Source organism: Propithecus coquereli, unplaced genomic scaffold (genome assembly GCF_000956105.1).
Source record: "Propithecus coquereli isolate 6110/MARCELLA unplaced genomic scaffold, Pcoq_1.0 Scaffold372, whole genome shotgun sequence".
NCBI classification, from domain to species: domain Eukaryota; kingdom Metazoa; phylum Chordata; class Mammalia; order Primates; family Indriidae; genus Propithecus; species Propithecus coquereli.
The window spans coordinates 2,175,638-2,198,033 of record NW_012149419.1 but is presented as its reverse complement, the minus strand read 5'-3'; the positions used below and the strand labels follow the sequence as shown (position 1 = coordinate 2,198,033).

General features: G+C 35.3%; 1 protein-coding gene across 1 annotated transcript in view; it reads left to right on the top strand.

The window, feature by feature from the left end:
• The window catches only part of IREB2 (iron-responsive element binding protein 2), a 42,856-nt gene extending 21,015 nt beyond the window's left edge, over positions 1-21,841 (top strand). The window contains exons 7-22 of the mRNA XM_012651897.1: positions 229-412; positions 1,765-1,904; positions 4,240-4,411; positions 5,656-5,756; positions 7,758-7,874; positions 8,972-9,131; positions 10,290-10,425; positions 11,589-11,673; positions 12,063-12,219; positions 12,533-12,657; positions 14,493-14,597; positions 14,688-14,830; positions 17,359-17,506; positions 17,593-17,715; positions 19,757-19,942; positions 20,711-21,841. Coding sequence (XP_012507351.1) covers positions 229-412; positions 1,765-1,904; positions 4,240-4,411; positions 5,656-5,756; positions 7,758-7,874; positions 8,972-9,131; positions 10,290-10,425; positions 11,589-11,673; positions 12,063-12,219; positions 12,533-12,657; positions 14,493-14,597; positions 14,688-14,830; positions 17,359-17,506; positions 17,593-17,715; positions 19,757-19,942; positions 20,711-20,821 — 2,193 coding nt within the window. The 3' untranslated portion in view covers positions 20,822-21,841. The remainder of the gene's footprint in view (positions 1-228; positions 413-1,764; positions 1,905-4,239; positions 4,412-5,655; positions 5,757-7,757; positions 7,875-8,971; positions 9,132-10,289; positions 10,426-11,588; positions 11,674-12,062; positions 12,220-12,532; positions 12,658-14,492; positions 14,598-14,687; positions 14,831-17,358; positions 17,507-17,592; positions 17,716-19,756; positions 19,943-20,710) is intronic.
• The last annotated feature ends 555 nt before the right edge of the window (positions 21,842-22,396 follow it).

Genomic DNA, 22,396 nt, shown 5'->3' with positions numbered 1-22,396 from the left:
TGGACTATTTGAGCATTTTCATTTGTCCTAACTTTGTTTGAATAGCCTGCACAATGAATATATTTAGTTTCAGTATCTGTATACTTGTTTTTAAGTATATGATGTCAACCTTAATTTACCATATTGAACATTGTTTAAAATATTTTTAGTGTCAATATTTATATCTTGTGAGCACAAATTCATATAAAATGCTAACATATGTATTTCTTAAATTTAAACAAACTGCAGTGGAGTTCAAGAGTTTTTAAGAATGTAGCTGTAATCCCTCCTGGAACTGGAATGGCTCATCAAGTAAACTTAGAATATTTGTCAAGAGTGGTTTTTGAAGAAGAGAACCTCCTCTTTCCAGACAGTGTAGTTGGCACAGATTCACATATAACGATGGTGAATGGTTTGGGAATTCTGGGGTGGGGTAAGTAAATGGCTGAATATATTTAATTTCTTTGGGGGTGAGGATGTGAAGAACATTATAAAAGAACATAAATAGTGGGTCTTTATGGCCCCTTTGAGGCTTCGTTTTTTTCATCTGTAATAGCAGCAACAGCAACAAAATCTTAATTCAAGGGTTTGTGAGCAGTGTGGTAAAAGAGGATTTATGAATAGAAATTTGCACAGTGCCCAGCACAGCACTAGCATTTGTGAAGTAATTGAGTGATGATGATGTCTACAAAGGTTATTCCTTTGTTTAAAGTCCTTCTGAGGCTTCTGGCCTTCTTCATAAATACAAATTCCTTAGCATTTTATATGTTCCTTTCACAACCTGGTACCCCTTTGGCCATTCACCCACACCCATCTTAGAGACTAACCATTTATTTACCTGAGTGGGCTATTCTCTTGTACCTCATGGCTTTGCATAGATTCTTCTGGCAGAATGCATGCTACTGACCTTCCCTTTTATTGTTGAAATGTGGGATTACTATTAACTCCTTCAAGACTAACCTCAGGTGTCTTCTGAAAGCCTTAGCTTCCCTCACTGGGTTAAATGTACCCCCACTCAGTACTTACTTTTTTTTTTTTTTTTTTTTTTTTTTTGAGCCAGAGTCTCACTCTGTTGCCTGGGCTAGAGTGCTGTGGCATCATCATAGCTCACAGCAACCTCAGACTCCTGGGCCTGGGCTCAAGCGATCCTCCTGCCTCAGCCTCCCGAGTAGCTAGGCCTACAGGCATGTGCCACCATGCCCAGCTAATTTTTTCTATATATGTTTAGTTGTCCAGCTAATTTCTTTCGATTTTTAGTAGAGACAGGATTTCGCTCTTGCTCAGGCTAGTCTCGAACTCCTGAGCTCAAACAATCCACCCGCCTTGGCCTCCCAGAGTGCTAGGATTACAGGCATGAGCCACTGCGCCCAGCCTGGTACTTACTCTTTACGGGTGTTATAATTGCTAATTTTCTTTCTCTCTATCTCTCTTTTTTTTTTTTTTTTTTTGTCTTTTACATTAGACTGAGCTGCTTGAGGTTGACAGGGACTAGGTTCCACTCATATCTGTATCTTGAGCGTAATACAGTGCCTAGCATAAATACTCACTAAATGTTTACTGAATTTAATATAAAGGTAAAATATCAGTTTTTTTCCAACCATGCAAATAGAGTCATCCTTTTGAGAAGGCTTGGGTTCAATGTCCACATGAATAGCAATGTAACAACTCTGTATAAGATACTATGTAAGACAAGCTTGTGAAACACCTAGAGATGTAGATGTTACAGGGATAACTTAAATTACCTTTAAATACACTGTGCTAATATACCTGTCTTTATTACTTTAGGGGTTGGAGGCATTGAAACAGAAGCAGTTATGCTTGGTCTGCCAGTTTCTCTTACTTTACCAGAGGTGGTAGGATGTGAGTTAACTGGGTCGTCAAATGCTTTTGTTACATCCATAGATGTTGTTCTTGGCATTACAAAGGTAAGCTAAAGTTGTGATAGGTATATGACTTAGTGGACATTATGTAAGTGGAGGAGCCCCATGAAAACAAGGATTTTGGTTCATTACTGCATCCTCAGGTCTCTGACATTAGCCATGTCTTTATAGTTATCATCATAGTAATAACAGCAAACATAACAATTGCTTTTTACTACTAAGTACAAAAAATTTGTCGTGTCATTATTCACTTGACATATGTCATCTCATTTATTCCTCATAACAAGCCTGTGGCAAAGGTACCATTACTGTCCTCATTTTAATTCTGAGAAAATTGAGACACAGGTTTAATAACTTAACCAGAGCATCATAGGGCTGAACAGTATGTTGGGTTCTTGAGTCCATGCTCTTAACCATTATGCTTTATCAATGCCTTGTTACCTCAGTAAATACTTGTTGACTGAATTAATTTTAAATATCATATTTAATTGTTGATTCTGCCTCCTTTCTTTGACGTATTTGCCCATTAGAAACCATTACTAGATAATGTTTTCAAAAATACAGACTGTAGAAATGTGATGTGTCAAGTTTTTCTATTGCTGTTTTAACATTTCTTTGAAATATTATGTAGAAACTTTTTCTCTGAATTTTAAAAATACTGGCTGCATGCCTTTAATACATAGACTGAGCTGCTTGAACATATCAATACATATGCTCAAGGGTTTCCTAGTGAACAGTTATTTGTAACTCTCCATCCCAAATTTCTGGTTTTCACTAACTTTATTTTAATGATTAAGTCCCATTTTTTTGGTTGAAAGTGTTTCACATATCATTCCAATTTGGATCCCAGCATCTCAATATTTTTGGTTAGATTATTGGTCTGAAGGCTTTCAGGGTACTCTGAAAATGATAATACCTCCCTCAGCATTCAGTATTGATCCTTCTTACATAATTAGAAAAAAAATTGGCATCTTAAAGAAATGATTGATTCAGTGTATGGTACCAAAAGATCAAGAAGTTAAACTGGGAATTGCAGGATTATTCCTAAAGGAAAAGGAATATCCCATTATGTTTTTAGAGAAATCAATTCTTTACTACGAACATCCTGAAAATTAATGCTGCTTTTTAGACTTCTCTCACTTTGTTTTTTCTTAACAACATTACTGTGTTTTTGACATTTTAGCTTATTGTTACAAAAAATTATGTATGTTTGCATTTACTGAATATATTATTGCTTCTTTTTTGAGGTCCTATTCTATTCGTGATCTTTATAGGATTAATCATGTACTTTTTTCCAAAATGTAAATATTGTGGTATGTCATTAATTTGATAAAAGCAGCATTTGACTTTGTGTGTCTAATCTGTATTTCTCTCAGTTTTAAAACTATAACCATAAATACAAAGAAATATCTTTAAGGTTTGAGTTTCTGTATCTATAAAAAAGAGTTAAATACTACCTAGCACCTCTAAAATGTTAGGACTTAATATTATTCACAGGTTGAGGGTAGTTTCACTCTTACTTACCTCCCTAGGCACTTTCCTAATACCCATTTTTCAATTTAGAAAAGATGAGTAGCTGTTTGGGTTACTTGATAGTAACTAAGAAAAATAATTTTAAAAGGAAATAAGTTTGAAACAACGTGTTATAAAAATTCTAATAAATTGGAAATTACCTGTAATTATTGTTGCTGTAAATATTTGGGCCAGTAGTTGTAATTTGAAGAATTTTTTTAGCTAGTATGTAATTTTTATTTAAATACAGTTTCATCAGTATATTAGTATTTCATTAAGTATAAGATGCCACCAGTGGTTAAAAGCACCACTGTTTAATGTACTGCTAAGACAGAAAAAGGACTGTCAGCTAAACAGACATGCCATTGAGTCTAAGGTGTATTCTGATTTCAGAGATGGTAAAATGTGAATCATAGCCATCTTGAGTTTTCAGGCCCTTCTTCCCTCCCTCTCCCCCTCCCCTCTTTCTTTGTTTCCTTTTTTATTTTTTTTTTTTGAGAGACAGGGTCTCTCATTCTGCTGCCCAGGCTGGAGTGGAGTGGAGTAGTGGTATGATTGTAGCTCACTGCAGCCTCGAACTCCTGGGCTCAAGCAGTCTTCCTGCCTCAGCCTCCTGAGTAGCTGGGATTACAGGCACAAACCACTGCACCCTGATAAACAGTGACATTGGACCACTCTCCTGTTGACTATTTGTCTTAAAATACCTGCGAAACCAGAATGAGTTGATATTTAATAAGAGCAGTGAAGTATCTTTTTCCTTCGCCATCACCAGTGTTGGTTAAAAATTAGATTTTATAGTTTTCAGGAAATCCATGCTAATCTTGTCATTGCTGGTTTTGTGTGTGTTTCTGTGTATCTCTTTATGTAGCACCTCAGGCAAGTAGGAGTGGCTGGAAAGTTTGTTGAGTTTTTTGGAAGTGGAGTTTCACAATTGTCTGTAGTTGATCGAACTACAATAACAAACATGTGTCCAGAATATGGTGCTATCCTCAGCTTTTTCCCTGTTGACAATGTGACACTAAAACATTTAGAACATACAGGTAAGAAGATAAAAAATCATTAAAATAAATGTGTTACATTTCCAGTGTATCTGCCTGACAATATTTTATAATAAATTACTACCTTATACATGTTATTTAGTATTTGTGAAATTATCTTCTTTTTAAACAGTGGCTCTCCAACTGTATCAGATGTCTCTGAAGAGTGTTGTCTTCTCAAACCCTAGTTCCCTGTAACCCACTGACAGCAATTTAAAGGAGTTATTCAGACCCCTGATCCTCATTTCACTTTTCCCCCATAATGATGGATACCTCTGCCCTTTCTTAAGGATCAGAGGTTACAGTTTAATGGAAGTCAGCCTTGAGCATATTCACAGCTGTTCCCTTCCACATCCAGGAGTAGAGGAGCCACCAGACAAAAGGACTTGGGAATCACTGTTCTAGCTAAAGAACAAGAAGCACATAATTTTGCAAAAAGCAGCATAGGCCTGCAGGTTCCAAATCTTTTTGTAGCCTGATTACTAAGAACTATGATCTTCTGTTGATTGTTTAACTTAAAATAGAAAGTACCTGCAAAACTAGAATGTGTCGCTATTTCATAAGGCGTCTAATCATAGATATTTGGGGGGGATATATACTAGTATTCTTCACTTTGGGGAGAAATTATTATAAGTTAATGAATCAAATGACAAAGTGGTTAACTGGTCATATGGATCCCTGGAGGGAATGGTCCCCATGAAATGCAAAACTTCTGAATTTTGATTGGTAGAACATTAAAGAGAAATGCTTAGAGGTACCTTATTCCTTGCATATTTACCTGAGTTAAAGTATTAGTGATCTGTTACTATGTAACAAATTATCCTAAAATTTAGCGGCTTATAACAGCAATAATTATTGCCTCACAGTTTCAGTGGTTCAGTAATTCAGACAGGGCACAGTGGGGACAGCTTGTTTCTGCTTCATGAAGCCTGGGCCTCAACTGCAAGATTTGAAAGCTGGTGCCTGGAATCCTGAAGGCTTGTTCCACTCACCTGTCTAACAGTGAATGTGTGCTGTCAGCCGGGGACTTGGCCAGGGCTGTCAGGCTAAACACCCACATGTGGCTTCTCCATGTAGCTCTCTCAGATGGCAGATTCTCAAGAGTAAGGAGAGTGAGAAAGAGAAATGTAAATAAATATACAAGTAACTTGTTTCTTGCTCGCCACTGGAATTCAGGACCCTTTCCCCCAAAGATTTCAAAATTCCTTACTGGATTTTGCTTTGTTCATCATTTTTTTTTTTTTTAGGTTTCGACAAAGCTAAACTCGAATCAATGGAAACATACCTTAAAGCTGTGAAATTGTTTCGAAATGATCAGAATTCTTCAGGAGAACCTGAATACTCCCAGGTATATGCAAATTAAGCCATCTAGTAGTAGTTAAGAGTGTAAATTCTGGAGCCTGACCACCTAGGTTTGAATCCCAGCTCTGAGACTTATTAACTGCATAACCTTTGGCAATTTATTTAGCCTTTCTGCTTCAGTTTCTTCATCTCTTAAATGTGACAATCATATAAAACATAGAATTCTTAGATTAAATACAAATTCATAGGACAGTTCCAGGCACATAGTGAGTGCTTAAGAAGGGGTGGTTATTATTTTAGAAATGCATTTGTGGCCCAGTCCTTTTATTCATTAATTTTACATTTTTATTATGAATTTTGTAACATTTTATGAAGTCTCATTTTTTAGTGTTTAAAACATAATATTAACTCTTAATTCTTGCTCTCATTTTTTTCCTACTTTATGATAAGAGTACTATATTATCTCTCCCAAAATAATTTTGATTATGTCTGTATGTGGTTTATGACTGTATTTTGCAAAATTCCACTGTTAAGGAGATATCCTGTTATGTGGTCTTAAATGTTAGTTTTAAAATTATTTTAGCAAATATTTCTTATTTGTTGGAAATTTATATTGAAATAGGCAGAAATCACCTTCAGGAAAATTTTAACTTTAGTAAAATTCATTTTCTAGGAATATGTCAAGGATCTATAACTTGGTGTTATCATGGGTTTGGTTAACTGTTAAGCTATTTTTTTTGTGGGGAAATCTGTTCTCTTGCCCAGCTTTGTTTTTCTTCACAGCATGTTCCTACCTGACATTATCCGTTAATTGGTACACTCGTTTGTCTTTCCCGCACTAGAATACAATTAAGCTCCATGCAGACAGGAACTTTGTTTTGTTCAGTATTATATCCCCAGCTCCTTAGAACAGTGCCTGGCATATAGTAAATATTCAGTAAATGTGTTAGGTGAATAAATGAATACATATAGATATATTGAAGAGCTAGTATAGAACCGTAGGAATTGGATTTGTGTGACACTTTTAACTTCTCTGATCATTTTCTGATTGTTTTCACCTCTATTTATTGAATGTAGTGCTTTGTCCACATTTTTAAAAAAGACATATTGAAAAGAATAAGAAATATTAGATGGAAAAACTCGAGTGGTAGAATAAAATGAAATAAATTTGCCGGTTAAAATACCCTGACTGTATTAAGAAATAAAACTAAAATCATCAGGACATGGATTTCAGGAGAACTTCCTTAAATGCATACTTGAGGGCAAAGACTAGCATCACCTGAATCCATTCAGTGAAAGTATAAGAAAGGTAGTTAGGGTCGGTCAGAATAAACATGGCTGTTAAATAATAATGAAAACTATAGTGAAGAGAAAGTTTCAAATTGGCTATAGCCACATAAAATTCACAAAGGAAATAGTAGAAATAGCAGAAGAAATAAATAGAAACCTAGTTGGGAAGTGGGATTTTAACAAAATATGATTTTTTAACCAAGGAATAAAAGCCTGATCTGTAGGAGTCTGGCCAGCAGGACTTCCGGAACCAGGAAGAGAAAGCTCTTTCTGCTGTATGCCGCCAGCACCCTCTGGTGGCCGGGCTTCACAGCACGCAGAAGGAGAAAGGAGAAGGGCTCACTAACCGCTCGCCTCCGTGATCACAGAGCAGGCAAGGAAGGTGAATTTGGCGCTCGGAGGCAATAAGTTGATAGCTGGCATCGGCATCTACTCTGTCATTGGACATTTGTTAAGACAGTGTTTATCTTTGTGGGAAAAAACATACTTGGGAAACCAGAGATTTTATGTAGAGAATACAATTAGTATTGTAGTAGTTTGGTTATATACTGATCCGCTAGTCTTGCTCTTAGCAAATTTTCATGTTATATTTCATAAATTTAAATGGACTTATTTTAAAATCCTTATTTTCACTATTAAAACAGATTGCATTAAAATAAATGAATATACTCATTCGGCGTCAGAAAGTTATGCTTAAATCGGAATTTGTACTTAGGAATTCTAATTCCTTCTCTTCTTCTTCTCTCACATTTCCTAGGTGATCCAGATTAATCTGAATTCCATAGTTCCGTCTGTCAGTGGTCCAAAAAGACCTCAGGATAGAGTTGCTGTGACAGATATGAAAGGTGATTTCCAGGCGTGCTTAAATGAAAAGGCAGGTTTCTTTATTGCTATCCTTATTGGTCAATATGCTTTGTGTTAAGTAATAAAGAACCAACAAGGTGACCCAGGAACTCAATCCACTGCTATATTTTATATATTATGGCACACACCAGCAGCCCCCTTATTTTCCTGCTGTCTGATGTGCAAGTCAGTCATTTGGTGAGTTATTTCCGCTTCTAGTGTGAGAATCGGAGTTTGATTGTATCTATTTAAATTAAAATATAAGCTAATTAAAATTAAATAAAATTTAAAATTGAGTTTCTTAGTCACAGTAGCCTCATTTCGAGTGCTGAATAGAAACATGTGACTATGGCTTTTGTATTAGACAGAACAGGTATTGAATACTTACATCATCACAGGGAGTTTTATTAGATACCGCTGTTCTAGTCTTTTGTAATTTCCTAGACTAGGAAAAAAACTACGACACTGTAATTACTCTTATAAAATTTGGTAAAATGTAAGTGATCTCTGGATTTTTAGGGTTTGTGTTTTCTGTCTGAGAATCATGGCGTCAATCTCATCACTTTCTCTGTTCTATAATGAGAACTAGTAGTTGCCCTTCTTATCATAGCCTTTTTATGATTTGACTCTTTATTTGGAAAATGTTAAACTTGTACAGAAGGAAAATAGTGTAATGAATTGCCGTATGGCTATCATCCAGCTTCAGTAATTACCAACTCACAGCCTATTGTGTTTCATCTATACTGCACCGACACACATAGGATCATTTTGGAGCAAATCCTGAGGGCCATTTTTAATAGAAAAAAAGTTTGTACCATCTCTTGAGAATTACTGTAAGTGGAAATGGATAAAAGACAGCAAATCCAAATAAGATCTGGATTCTGGATAGTTGGCTGAACTCACTTGGAAGTTTTGCTTCTGAACACCACCAGACTCCCATTGTAACTATTCAAATTCATGCTTTAGTTAAATTACAACTATTGAACGTTACAGGCCTTCAGCATCACTCACAGTTGGAATTTTGAACGTTAAATCATCAGTGCCAAGTGTCTGTTGTATTTCTACCAGATTTTTTTTCCTATACTTATCCAGAATATTTCATTTATATTTACACGCAAATTTGTATAGGTTGGATTTAAAGGCTTCCAAATTGCAGCTGAAAAACAAAATGATATCGTCTCTATTCATTACGAAGGAAGTGAATATAAGCTGTCTCATGGATCAGTGGTCATTGCTGCAGTTATCAGTTGTACCAATAATTGTAATCCATCTGTCATGCTTGCTGCAGGTAGGTTGTGGTTTATGGCCATATATTTTTTTCCCCTAAATTATCATATGCTTTCTGTTTTATTCACTTTCTGTTTCTTAGATTATGCATGAATATCAGTAGCTAACATTTGATATTCAGAGACTTCCTAAGATTTTTATTAGGTCTTAAGTTTGACTTATGTTGCTAATTTTGTTTTTATTACATAGAAGGTAATTTTTTTTTTATTATAACTTACATGTCTATTAATTTTAGGTCACATCTGCTTCTGTTAATTTAGAAGTGTGTATAGTTAATTAGCAGGTATTTCTTGATTATCTACTAGAAGTTGGCGATAACTGCTAGATTTCATTGAGAGTTATAAAAGAAGTAAAAAATCATTGTATTGACAAAGATTATAAATGAAATCTATTTTTATACACATTGGAACAATTCATTAATTGTATAAAACTGTATATAGTAAGTTTTAAATTGCCCTTAGTTTAGTGTGATTATGGCATTAAAAAATGGTTCAAGGCCAGGCGCGGTGGGTCACACCTGTAATCCTAGCTCTCTGGGAGGCCGAGGTGGGCGGATTGTTTGAGCTCAGGAGTTTGAAACCAGCCTGAGCAAGAGCGAGACCCCGTCTCTACTAAAAATAGAAAGAAATTAATTGGACAACTAAAAATATATAGAAAAAATTAGCCGGGCATGGTGGTACATGCCTGTAGTCCCAGCTACTCGGGAGGCTGAGGCAGGAGGATCGCTTGAGCCCAGGAGTTTGAGGTTGCTGTGAGCAAAGATGACACCACGGCACTCTAGCCTGGGCAACATAGTGAGCCTCTGTCTCAAAAAAAAAAAAAAAAAAAAAAAATGGTTCAGTTAATATCCGCTCTCTATGTGCATCCTTATTTTCCATTTGTGTGAGTGACGCAATGATGTCAGCCTGCACCTTATTAATTTACAACATAAAGGCTGATATATTTACTACAATTTTTAATTTATTTTAAATGAAGCAAATCAATAGATAAAATGGATAAAATAATGACAGTAAATTTGTAAATTTGGACTTTTGTTCCAGTCTGAAGTGGAGACCTATCTATTACTGATAAATAGACCTTTTTCACCTCTTACGTTAGTATGAGTGAAAGAAGGAAAGAAACATTGCCATAAAAAAATCATTGTTTGTTGACTGTGCAGGTCTTTTGGCTAAAAAGGCTGTTGAAGCTGGTCTGCGTGTTAAACCTTACATAAGAACAAGTTTATCTCCAGGCAGTGGGATGGTTACACATTACCTCAGTTCAAGTGGAGTATTACCATACCTTAGTAAGCTTGGGTAAGTGACAGTTATTATTTTTATTGACATTGTATTCAGTAAGTGTTGATGCTGTTTATTGGGGCCTTTCATATACAAAGAGAAGATAGGAAAAATATACTTTAGCTGTATTTGTTACCTTGCTATTGTCATGCAATCTTTGAGCCCTTGTCACTCAGCAAATATTTATTGGGTATATCTAGTGAGCAAGGTGCTGTGTTGGCTACTTACAAGATATGATCTTAGCTTCAGGATACTTAGTTGGTGCTCACTAGTAAAATTAGTAAAACCAAGTAACAATGAAAGATAGTAAAAGAGATGGTACCAAGTAGTGCATAATTTTCATGAGTTGTATAGATCAGTTCAGAAAAGAATGAAATCTTATAGATTGTATTTATTGAGTAAATTGTCTTAATTGAGGTTTTGTGAGGTATTAGATTTATAATACATAGGTTAAGTTGTCCCTGGACTTTGAAGAAAATAACTTTCATATTTTTTATGTAATCAAAAGCAATAATTGATATTAGTTGTGTTTTCAGTGTACATTTTGGATTATCTTACATATATCATCAATTCCTTTGCGAAACTGATAAATTTTGGATTATTTGCTTTTAGGACAGCATCTGAAAGTAATTTAGAGGATTATACCTCTAATCTTTTAGTTATATCATCTGGGAATCATAGTCAGGGACTCTTCTTGGGTTTAGTTGGTTGAGAATTGAAAGATTTACTCCTATCAGGGTGCCCAGTTACAATGCCTCTTTTGAGTCCTTTGGTCAGATTATTACAGTCAGATCCTTTTGATACTTTACAGTTTAAACCCATTTGGATGGAAGTCCAATATCAATTTTTTAAAAGGTCATCTTATATTCCTAGCAAGTAGTACTTGAGAAATTTTCTTGTGCAGTGTATGATAGGTGCTATTGACCTAACAGCAAATGTCCTAAATGTCAAGGCTCTCTGAAAGGTTTGTATTCACTACAAATAGCATGCCTGAGAGTTAGACTTGATTGCTAAAATGTGAAAATGAATGTATCGATGAAGGTTAATCCATGTGTCATGAATATTCTTTTAAGTAACGTTATTGCAATGATGCAATAACCTTATTGCAAAAGACAAAATTTGTCCTTTCTTTATAAATGTTGTGATGTGCCATCCAATCACATTTGTTTTTTGAAATGCAGATTTGAAATAGTTGGCTATGGATGTTCAACGTGTGTGGGAAATACAGCACCCTTATCAGACGCAGTTTTAAGTGCAGTAAAACAGGTAAAATGTGTGGATCGGCAAGACATCTAAATTTTCTTAACTATGTTTTGTTATTAAATTATAGAAAATATATATTGATGTATTTATATTTCCATAGTCTTTCTACCTCTTGGGTAGAGTGACTTGTAAATGTTAAAATGATTCAAAGAATCATTTCTAGATCCTTGAAATAATTCCTGAATAATATAAGGAATTAGTTTTGGGGTTTTTGGTTTTTTTTTTTAGTTTATTTACAGGATTGATAGTTCTATATCTAAAAATTAGTAATGTGTTTTTTGATTGTCTAGCCCTCAGACTGTAATATTTGATATTGCTTATACATGATTATCCAAATTTGTACCATCTCTTGGATTGAACATATTTGTATGTGTGTTTTTTTTTTTTTTCAGGGTGATTTGGTTACCTGTGGAGTTTTATCTGGAAACAAAAATTTTGAAGGTCGCCTTTGTGATTGTGTTCGTGCCAATTATCTTGCCTCTCCACCCTTAGTGGTAGCTTATGCCATAGCAGGCACAGTGAATATAGATTTCCAGACAGAGCCTTTAGGTATCTTTTCCTTTACATATACGTGTACCTACACACACTTTTCCCCCCAGAAGTTGCTATATTTTTTAACTGTTTCTTAGACCATCTATTCTTTGAATTATTTCAGGAAAACTTGTGATAATGCATAGTTATTAATTTCTCTGTTCATGTGAAGAAAATAAAATGCAAGTAATTAGTTCTTCCAGCTGCTTAAGCCTGAAGCATCCTGTTGCTGAATAATTTACTTGGTTTCTGTGGTATGTCTTTGAAAAGTTGCGAACGTTTTGAAGGAGTTATTTTTACACTGAGTATCATGTTCAAATTTTTTAACCAGGTACTGACCCTGCTGGCAAAAACATTTACTTGCATGACATTTGGCCTAGTCGAGAAGAAGTTCATCAGGTAGAAGAAGAATATGTTATACTATCCATGTTTAAAACATTAAAAGAGAAAATAGAGGTAAGAATCTTATTTGTTTCTTTAGTAATTTAATGAAGTTGCAATGTTCTTTTATTTCATGCATCTTTCTGAATAAAATAAAAATTAAAATTATATTGTATGCACAGGTTTTTATAATGAGTAATGGTCATTTTATATCTGGAATCTGTAATTACAAAGGGAATGGCTTAGAGTGTTACAATTGATTTTATTTACTTGCTGGAAGTGTATAGCAAGCACTTATAGTTGACATCCTGAATGTGGGTACTCTTCTTAGAAACTGCCCTTATTTGTCACTCCCATTCAGATGGTTCCAACTTTGAAAGAAATGAGAACAAACAATGAAATCTCACTCCCACCAATTTCCTAGCTATTTACTTCACCTCTGTAGAGCAACCAGTGATGTCTGAAGCATCTTTCCAGAGATGTTTTTATGCACATACAGGCAAATACATATGTTTTTAAGACAGACAATATAAATGTGAGGGGAGAAAAGGTACTTAGCAAATATTTATTGAGTCCCTTCAAGGTGTTTGGAATACATCAGTGAACAAAACACAAAATTCTCATGGGGAAAGGCAGACAATAAACTGTAAAGAGAATTAGGTAAATTATACAATATTTGTTATTTGTTAAAAAGTAGTAAATACTATAGGAAAAGTAGATGAGAGTAAAAAGGATCAATTGTGTAAAATTTGGGGAGCTGATTGAAGTTTTATATAGGGTAGGTGAAAAGATGACGTTTGAGCAAAGTTTTGAAGGAGGTGAATGAGTTAGCCATGTATCTGAGCAAAGAGCAGGGCTTTCCAGGTAGAGGGGACAATTCGAGTAAAGGCCTTAAGGAGGAAACCTTACAGAGGGCAGTGCAACTAGAGCATAGTGAATAAGGATGATAGTAGGAAATGATGTCAGAGAGAACATGGAGGCCCAGTTCACCTAGGGAATTTTAGTGCATTATAAGAACAATCTTGGCCAGGCGTAGTGGCTCACACCTGTAAGTAATCTCAGCACTTCAGGAGGTCGAGGAGGGAGGATTGCTTGAGGGCAGGTGTTCAGACCAGCCTGGCCAACGTAGTGAGACGCTGTCTCTACAAAAAATAAAAAAAAGAAAAATTAGCCGAGCATGGTGATGTGTAGCTGTAGTAGTCCCAGCTACTTGGGAGGCTGAGGCTGGAGGATTGCTTGAGCTCAGGAGTTCAAAGCTGCAGTGAGCTATGACCGTGCTACTACGCTCTAGGCTGGGCAACAGAGCAAGACCCTATCTCTTAAGGAAAAAAAAAAAACAATCTTATACCCTGAGCAGGGTGAGAAGGGGAGTCATTGGAAGACCAATTGCAGTAGTCCAAGGTAAAAGATGTTGATGGGATGGACCATTGGGGTAGCAGTGGGGGTGGTAAGAAATGGTGAGATTTTTTGATATAGTTCAAAGGCAGTGATGTGAGACAAATATATTGGAAAAGCAGAGGTTTTTCTCCATGATGAAATTCTTAAAAATTAACAGCATGTACGCCACACATTTTTAAAACCCTTTAGTGACATACATAAATCTTTCTAAATTCTTTAGCTTTGGGGCCTCTGGAAAGACTTTATGTTCAGTTTGTATTGAAACTTACCTCTTAGGGTGTTCCCGAAGATCTGGTGTGCTAGAATTTGATGAACAGATCTTTAATTATTCTGTCCAAACATGTTATTGTTTTATTGAATACACTGTTTTAGCTTTCTTTCCATATGGATTAGCCCTTTTTTTTTTCATTCTGACCTACATACTATTTTATTCCCTTGATCATTTTTATAAGCCTCTTTTCTGAGTTCTTTTTGTCTTTCTTTTGGTTCATCAACCAAAACCATATTCATAGATGGGAAATAAACGGTGGAATTCCTTAGAAGCACCAGATTCAGTTTTGTTTCCATGGGACTTAAAATCTACTTATATCAGATGTCCTTCATTTTTTGATAAACTTGTAAGTACTGTTTTACTATTTGATCTTTTAAAGATTGTTACAAACTCAGATCTTGTGAAGAGTTAAATGCCTTGAACTTTTACCTTTTAGACCAAAGAGCCAGTTGCACTCCAGCGTATTGAAAATGCCCATGTCTTACTCTACTTGGGAGACTCTGTCACGACAGATCATATATCACCTGCTGGAAGTATCGCGAGGAATAGTGCTGCCGCTAAGTATTTGACAAACAGAGGGTATGTGTACATGGCTTTAGAGTGTTTTTGTTTTGTCTTCTTCTCACTGATTAAGAGGCTTCAACTGGTCATGTTCTTTTATCCAGTAAATACATGCTATCATAGGTGTCTGATTGTCGTTGTATTTGACTTAAGCAAGAACTGGGGGTTGCCTGTTGTACCTTTGCTTATAACTTTAGAAATTGAAGTATCTGTTTTAAATTGAGTTTATAAAATTATAGTCTGTATAAACAACTGATCAGAAATAAAATTTTTCTTTTTCAGTGCTACTTTGTTGAAAAATCAGCTTGGTTTGACCTACCAAATGAAGCCTGATCATTTGGTTCTAACCAGCTTCCCATTATTGGAGTACAGAATCTAAATGTGTATTTTATGAGCTATAAAACGTACATACATGAGGCTAGGATTGATGTGTATCAAACCAAAAGATAATAAATTTCTGCTTCTTGAACGTAAAATTTTACAGGAACAATAAATGTGAATGTAAAAGCCATTTATTATTGAAAATATCTAAAACTATGCAGATTTTATTTCATTTATACATGATTAATAAAGTAGAATTATTTTGTTATCAATGGACTATTTTGACACGAGAGACAAAGTTTTGCAAAAAGCAGAAGTTGCGGTGCTGTGCCTGATTAGCTTTTGGATGCTTATTTGATGCTTGAACAATTCAAATGACAAGATTTTTCATTGAGATGTTTTATAAGTATCAGTGCTGTGTTCGACATGTAATAATAATGTATAGCTTTACTCAGGATCCAACTTGAATTTGTTACTGCTCAAAGATGGGACATGTTGAGCATCAATAAGAATAATAACTGGAAGGGATTGAAACATAAGTATATTTAAATTCATGAGTTTATAAATAATATTAAAAGAAAAAACAAAAATCATCATACTAATTACTTTCGGAAAATGATAGGGAACCAGCTCATTATTTTGAAAACTGGTAAACAATCAAGTCTTTAACCAGCCTTTCTTCTATGGGATGTATTGCAGTATAACCAAATCCTTGATGAAGGAAAGTTTGTCTTTATAGAAGTTTTCCATCTAAAAAATGAAGAAGAAATGATTGAATTAGAGAATCACCATTTTACAATCTCTAATGAAATCATCAGTGTAAACGATGATCAATCACTGATAATATTGCAGAAAAAGACAATTGAATATCATGTGCTTCCTGAGCGAAGTGCATACAACCTATGAAACATTGTTGCCAAAAAGTAAAAACTCTAATCTTATCAAGCCACTGGATCTGACATCTGGTTTACAAGAAACACAGAAGACAGAAGAACATGTTAAATGATACCGTGGAGGTGCAGTAAATACAATCTATTATAGATATAGAAAGCTATATAACAGATGACCTAATTTCTTCAGATAAAGTACAAGAGGGTGGGGAGGAAAGGGAACATACACAGTTGTCCCTCGGTGTGTGTAGTGGGTTGGTTCCAGGACCACCCGCATATAGCCAAATCCATGCATATTCAAGTCCTGCACTATGTTCTGCAGAACCCACATATATGAAAAGTTAGCCCTCAGCATATGTGAATTTCTGCATCCCATAAATACCATATTTTCGATTCACGTTCAACTGAAAATCCATATATAAGTCGACCCTCACAGTTTAAACCTGTGTTGTTCAAGGGTCAACTACAGATTAAAAGAGACTTTAGATCAACTGAATGCATTTATGAACTGCATTTGAACCCTGATTTGAACAAAGCAACTTAAAAAAAAATAGAATGGAGAAAAATCAGGGATGTTTGAATATTGACTACCTATCTGATAGGAAGAAATTATTGTAGTTTTTTTTTTTTTTTTTAGTATGTATACATAAAGATGGTGGGTTTTGTATGTTTGTTTATTTAAGGCAGAGTTTTGCTCTGTTCCCCATGCTGGAGTGCAGTGGCATCATCATAGATCACTGCAACCTCAAACAATCCTCCTGCCTCAACCTCCCGAGTAGCTGGGACTACAGGCACATGCCACCACGCCCAGCTAATTTTTTCTATTTTTAGTAGAGATGCGGTCTTGAACTCCTGAGCTTAAGCAGTCCTCCCGCTTTGGCCTCCCAGAATGCTAGGATTACAGACGTGAGTCGCCATGCCCAGCCCAAAGATAGTATAAAGAGTCTATGGAAAAGGCCAGGCACAGTGGCTCACACCTGTAATCCCAATTTGAGATCAGCCTGGGCAACGAAGTAAGACCCTGTCTCTCCCCCACAAAAAAAAGAGTCTGTATCTTTTAGAGAAACATGCTGAAATATATACAGTTATAATGTATCTGAGCTTTGCTTCAAAATAATCTAATGGAGGTGACTATAGAAGAAACGAAGAGTCCATGAGTTGATTATTATTGCTTGGTGATAGGTGCATGGACATGCACTGTTCTGTTGTTTTTACTTCGTACATGCTTGAAATTTTACTTATTAAAAAAATGTTTTTGAATAAGTTTTACAACTCAATAATATGTCATTATTTTCCTTCTGGAATGAAAACTGACTTTCCATAACTTTCTTGTAGCCTTACCCCTCGAGAATTCAACTCTTATGGAGCCCGAAGAGGTAATGATGCTGTGATGACAAGAGGTACTTTTGCAAATATCAAGCTTTTTAATAAGTTTATTGGAAAGCCAGCTCCCAAAACAATTCATTTTCCATCAGGACAGTCGGTAAGGATGCATACAAAGTGTTTAGGCAATTGTTCACTGGATCAAAATTTTGTATTAAAGATTTTTGTGTTTGTTTTAATCTACAGCTAGATGTGTTTGAGGCTGCAGAGCTGTACCAGAAAGAAGGTATCCCGCTGATTATTTTAGCAGGAAAAAAATATGGTTCAGGAAACTCAAGAGACTGGGCTGCCAAAGGACCATATTTACTGGTACTGATTCTTAAAATTTATCATCATAAGCTTCAAAGGGTTTTACATATTCCCTTTGGTCAGTAATATCCTGTCAAAGTTTATTTTGCTTATTTGGATTTTTTAATGCTTATTTGAATCTCAGGTTTTTTTCAGTGTTCTTAGATAATATTTTGTATTCATCTAGTTGTTAGTTGCATTTTAATACTGTGAATTTGATTAAACATACATCAGTCTTATGTGAAGAAGTCAATATGGTAGAGGGAAAGGAGATTCTGTCTTAAACTATTACTTTATAATAATTGTTTATACCTACTAGTAGTTTTACTTGCCTCCTTTTCATTTAATTTTCTCTGATTTGCTCTATCAGGGGTTAAGAGACTCAGAGGTAGTGGGCCAAGTGTCACTTCTCCCCCACCCTCATAGGAGATTATTGGTACCTGGCTGTTGGCCAGGAAGACATTTCTTCTGAGACGGTTTACTTGTTGCAGGGCAAATAGGCCATCTACTGGAGGCAATAGTCATGTGACATATGCTTTCTGCTATTTCATACTCACAAGCGCCTCTCTTTACAAATTGTAGCTATAAAAAGGCCGACCAAAACACAACCCTCATGGCATATCACAAAAACTTCATTCTTTTTGAATCTTTAGTTTCTCCTTTAAAATGCAAATATTCTGAGAATTTACAGGAATAAACCAAATTCTTATCCTTCTGAGATATTAATTATAAGTATTAATTATAGGTATAGGTTCTTTTTATTCTGAAAATTTATTTAGTCTGTTTTTTATGTTGGAGGCTTTCCTCATGTAATGGGTGATCCTTGGCTGTCCATTTAGTTAGATGTTAAAAAACTGATTACGAGCTGTGGGTGGGGATTGGGTTTTGTCAATTGGTGGTGCTTGCTATAGATGATTGGGTGATAAGCTACCATTTTCATTGAGAGAGCCCTGTGTGTCATTATCTGTAAGTACTTTTTCTGAGGCCATTCAGTTTCTTCAAGGAAGTAGACTCATTCAGGGTGCAGACTTACTTTAATCCCCTGTTTCCAATCTGGTATTCTGACCCCAGCCTTCCCCTTGGCCTGTGTTCCTTAGTCTAGAAAATGCGTTATCAGCAGCGGTAATGGCACTCCCAAGGGATGAAAATTGATTCTTAGGTGGTTAAAAAAAAAAAAAACAAAACTTTTTTTATGTATAAAGTACAGATAAACATATCGTATATAAACAGATAAACAGTATGTGGTATCAGAATTTCAGAGGGAGAGGAGGTGAGGAGGAATTCATGATTAAAGAAAAACTGTCTTAAAGGGCTCCTGAGGTAACAATAAGGAAAAATTTTGCAAAACACAAGTCTAGAACCTCTCTAGCTCATTTTCTCCAGAGAATAAACCTCTGCTCTTTTGGAGTGGGGATTGGGCTGGAGATCTTACTGCTTTTTATAGACTTGACTTCAAACCAGTATTCCCAGTGTGCCGAGATCCTCATGCCTCTGAGTCTCAAGTTTTTCCTGGGTTTTATGTTGCAGGTTGACTCAGACCTTATTGATATCACTCTGATCTCAATTTATCATTCTGTAGTTTCAACATTGTCTAAGTCAGTTACCAGTGTTCCAAATATTAATATTTATAGAATTCTCTCATCCTATTCCCTTTGTTGCTGTGAGTTTATATCTTCTTTATTCCTTTATTTCAGTGGCATTTCAAGAGACTGTTGAAGAACACATGTGTTAGATCTGCCATGTTTGAATAGCAATCCTCTTGAGCCCTATTTGAGGTCAAAGCAGCCACCCCGTTTATAGAGCTCATACTATGTGGTAGGCAGGGGTAGTACTTAACCCTGGAGCAGCAGAGGGGGAGTCAGAATAACTTAGGAAACACCTTAAAAATCCAAAAAAAAATCTATAAAAGCCTTGTATAAATACTTTGATAGAACATGATTCATAGGCGGTATTAGATTAAAAGTGTTTATAGAAAGGCAAAGTAGATTTTTCCCCCCTTTAAATGCTCAGTGAATCAACTTTTACAAGTGGCTGCAGGAAATAAAACACACATTTGTTACAGGGTGTAAAGGCTGTTTTGGCTGAAAGTTATGAAAAAATACACAAAGATCATTTGATTGGAATTGGCATAGCTCCACTTCAGTTCCTTCCGGGAGAAAATGCAGATTCCTTGGGCCTCTCTGGCAGAGAAACATTTTCTTTAACATTTCCTCAAGAACTGTCTCCTGGGATTACATTAAATATGCAGGTATTTCTAGAATTCTCAAATACGTGATTGTGCATTCTGTACTCAAAGAAATGGTTATAAATCAAATAAGAAACAATTGCTATAAATTGTATTCTATTCTAATGTCACTTAGTGAACATAAGTTGTACTTTAAGATGACTCTGTTTCTTACATACTTAAACCTGTGTTAATGTAGTTCATGTTCTCTGGGGAAAAGTAGAAAGAACTGGATGCTTAGTGCAGAAAAAAGACACTTGGAGGGGTGTCTTGACTTCCAGTTACACATGTCAACTTCCTTTTCCTAGTTTTCAACTCTTGGTGATCTAATTTTAACCCAAGTGTATACAGTCTTCCAAAGAGAAGGCAAAGCTGAGCATTCAGGGTTAGAACAACACAGATATTACAACTAAGAAAATGAAGGAAAAGAGTAGGAGTTACCATGTGCAATGAATACTTGGTGTAAAATGCGTATGAGTAGTGAGTATAACTTCCACAATTAATGTCAAAATCTAAATGCTTTGATTTAGATGTTCTACGTAGTATACTTATTTAGAATTAGGGATGAAAATAACTGTTTTTCTACCTAGATATGAAGCTCACGGTCAGGTATCTCAGATGTTTTCAAGCAGCAGAAGGGTTTCAGGTGATCAGAATATATGAAATTAGAACCAGGAAAATCAGACAGACGGTGTGGCAAGTAAAGTCATTAAATATGAAGACAAATGTTCTTAACTACTAAGTAGCACTTGTATTTTACAACTCATATAAGATGTTTTTGTTTGTTTAAAGACAAGCACTGGAAAAGTATTCAGCGTGATTGCTTCGTTTGAAAATGATGTGGAAATAACATTGTATAAACACGGAGGATTATTAAACTTTGTGGCACGAAAATACTCATAGTATCTACTCACCATGGATACCTTTCATAACTGGTAACTGCAAAGCCCTTTGTGCTGGACCCAGGAATCCTTACCATGGAGCTGCAGATAGTCCCAGTATACTCACTTATCTCATCCATGGATGTAAATGATTATGAATCAACATAGTGACTGAAATGAAATCTTCTTGATTTTAAATAATATACGAATGGTGCTATTAACATTGCTAAAATCAACGTGTGAAGTGTGTTGTGGAAGAGACCTGTAAGTATGGGTGGGGGGGATATTTTATCAGACCATTTTGTAAATAAAGGCAGAATTTGAACTTGTGTTGAAGATTCTTATATGAGTAGCCTTCCTGAAGTTGTTTGTTTAGTTTTGCACCTATAAAACTGTACTACTGTTTGTTGGTTAAGAGTATCAGATTGAAATATAAGAAGCCAGATTAAGACTCTAAAATTATGGACATCAGAATCTGATTTATAAATGGACTTTTATTGATTCCTTTTCAGAATTCAGCTGGACACATTTGGCATTCTTAGTTTGTCATATAAGCCAGGTTTATCCTCAGTCTCAGTCTAACTACAAGGGATAAAACCTGCCCCAGATCACAATCATTCTGTCCAACAATCCAGCCAGGGTTTCCTCCACATCTGAAGATGGACCATGGCAGAATACAACTGATTGTGTGGTACCATGTATTAGCATTGGAAATATGTATCACATATGGTGCAGCCTTTAATTTTTCAGTAATTTGCCACTGTGACCCTCTGGCAAGCCTCAAATGGCATTATATTATAATTGGATTAGATTATTTTGCTTACCTTATGTGATACTACAGTTTCCCGTAACCTAATATTTTAGATATTATTAACCAAAATTCCACACTCATTTTATAGTTGATAAAGAGAACTCATTTAGTCATTAAACTCTAAACTGATTTTCTCTAGACTTCTAAATTATCCATCCTAAATTATATAGGTGCTCAACCGTAAGCATTTTTTAAATGTTGCTGTTTCTTAATTAAATTGATTTCCTGTCATTTTGAATCACTGTTTTACCTTGCCTGCATGATTCTATTAATTTTGTTATGTTATTGTTTTAACCAAAGCTGACTGTAAGGATAAAACACTTAAGTTGTTGCTATCTGAGTACCATATATTCTCAACATGTGTGTCTGTCCACCACATCAAATGTTCTATTAAAAAGATGTTTGGCAACTTGAAAAGTTGAATAATTAATTCCAGAAGGTTCTATACCTTTTAAAAATTATGAAATTAAACTTAGCACCCTAAAAGTTAATTGTAGTAATTTTGTTTTCCCCCATGTGGAGGTCTTTCTATGACCTAGTTAATTGCAATTTAGAATTAGCTCACATTGCAGAATAAAGAATTACTTGTTTTAAGCTAAAATGCTGAAACTACCAAACCAGTGGATGAAGACCACTGAGAACTTCGCACATAATCATACAATCTTTTGAAAATGTTTTGCAAATATGTGTTTGGATTTTGCAAACAGTTTCGCAAACGAATTTGACAAAATTTCCCCGTTACTTAAATTTTTTATAAACATATTCTTTGGTACTTTAAAGTTATAT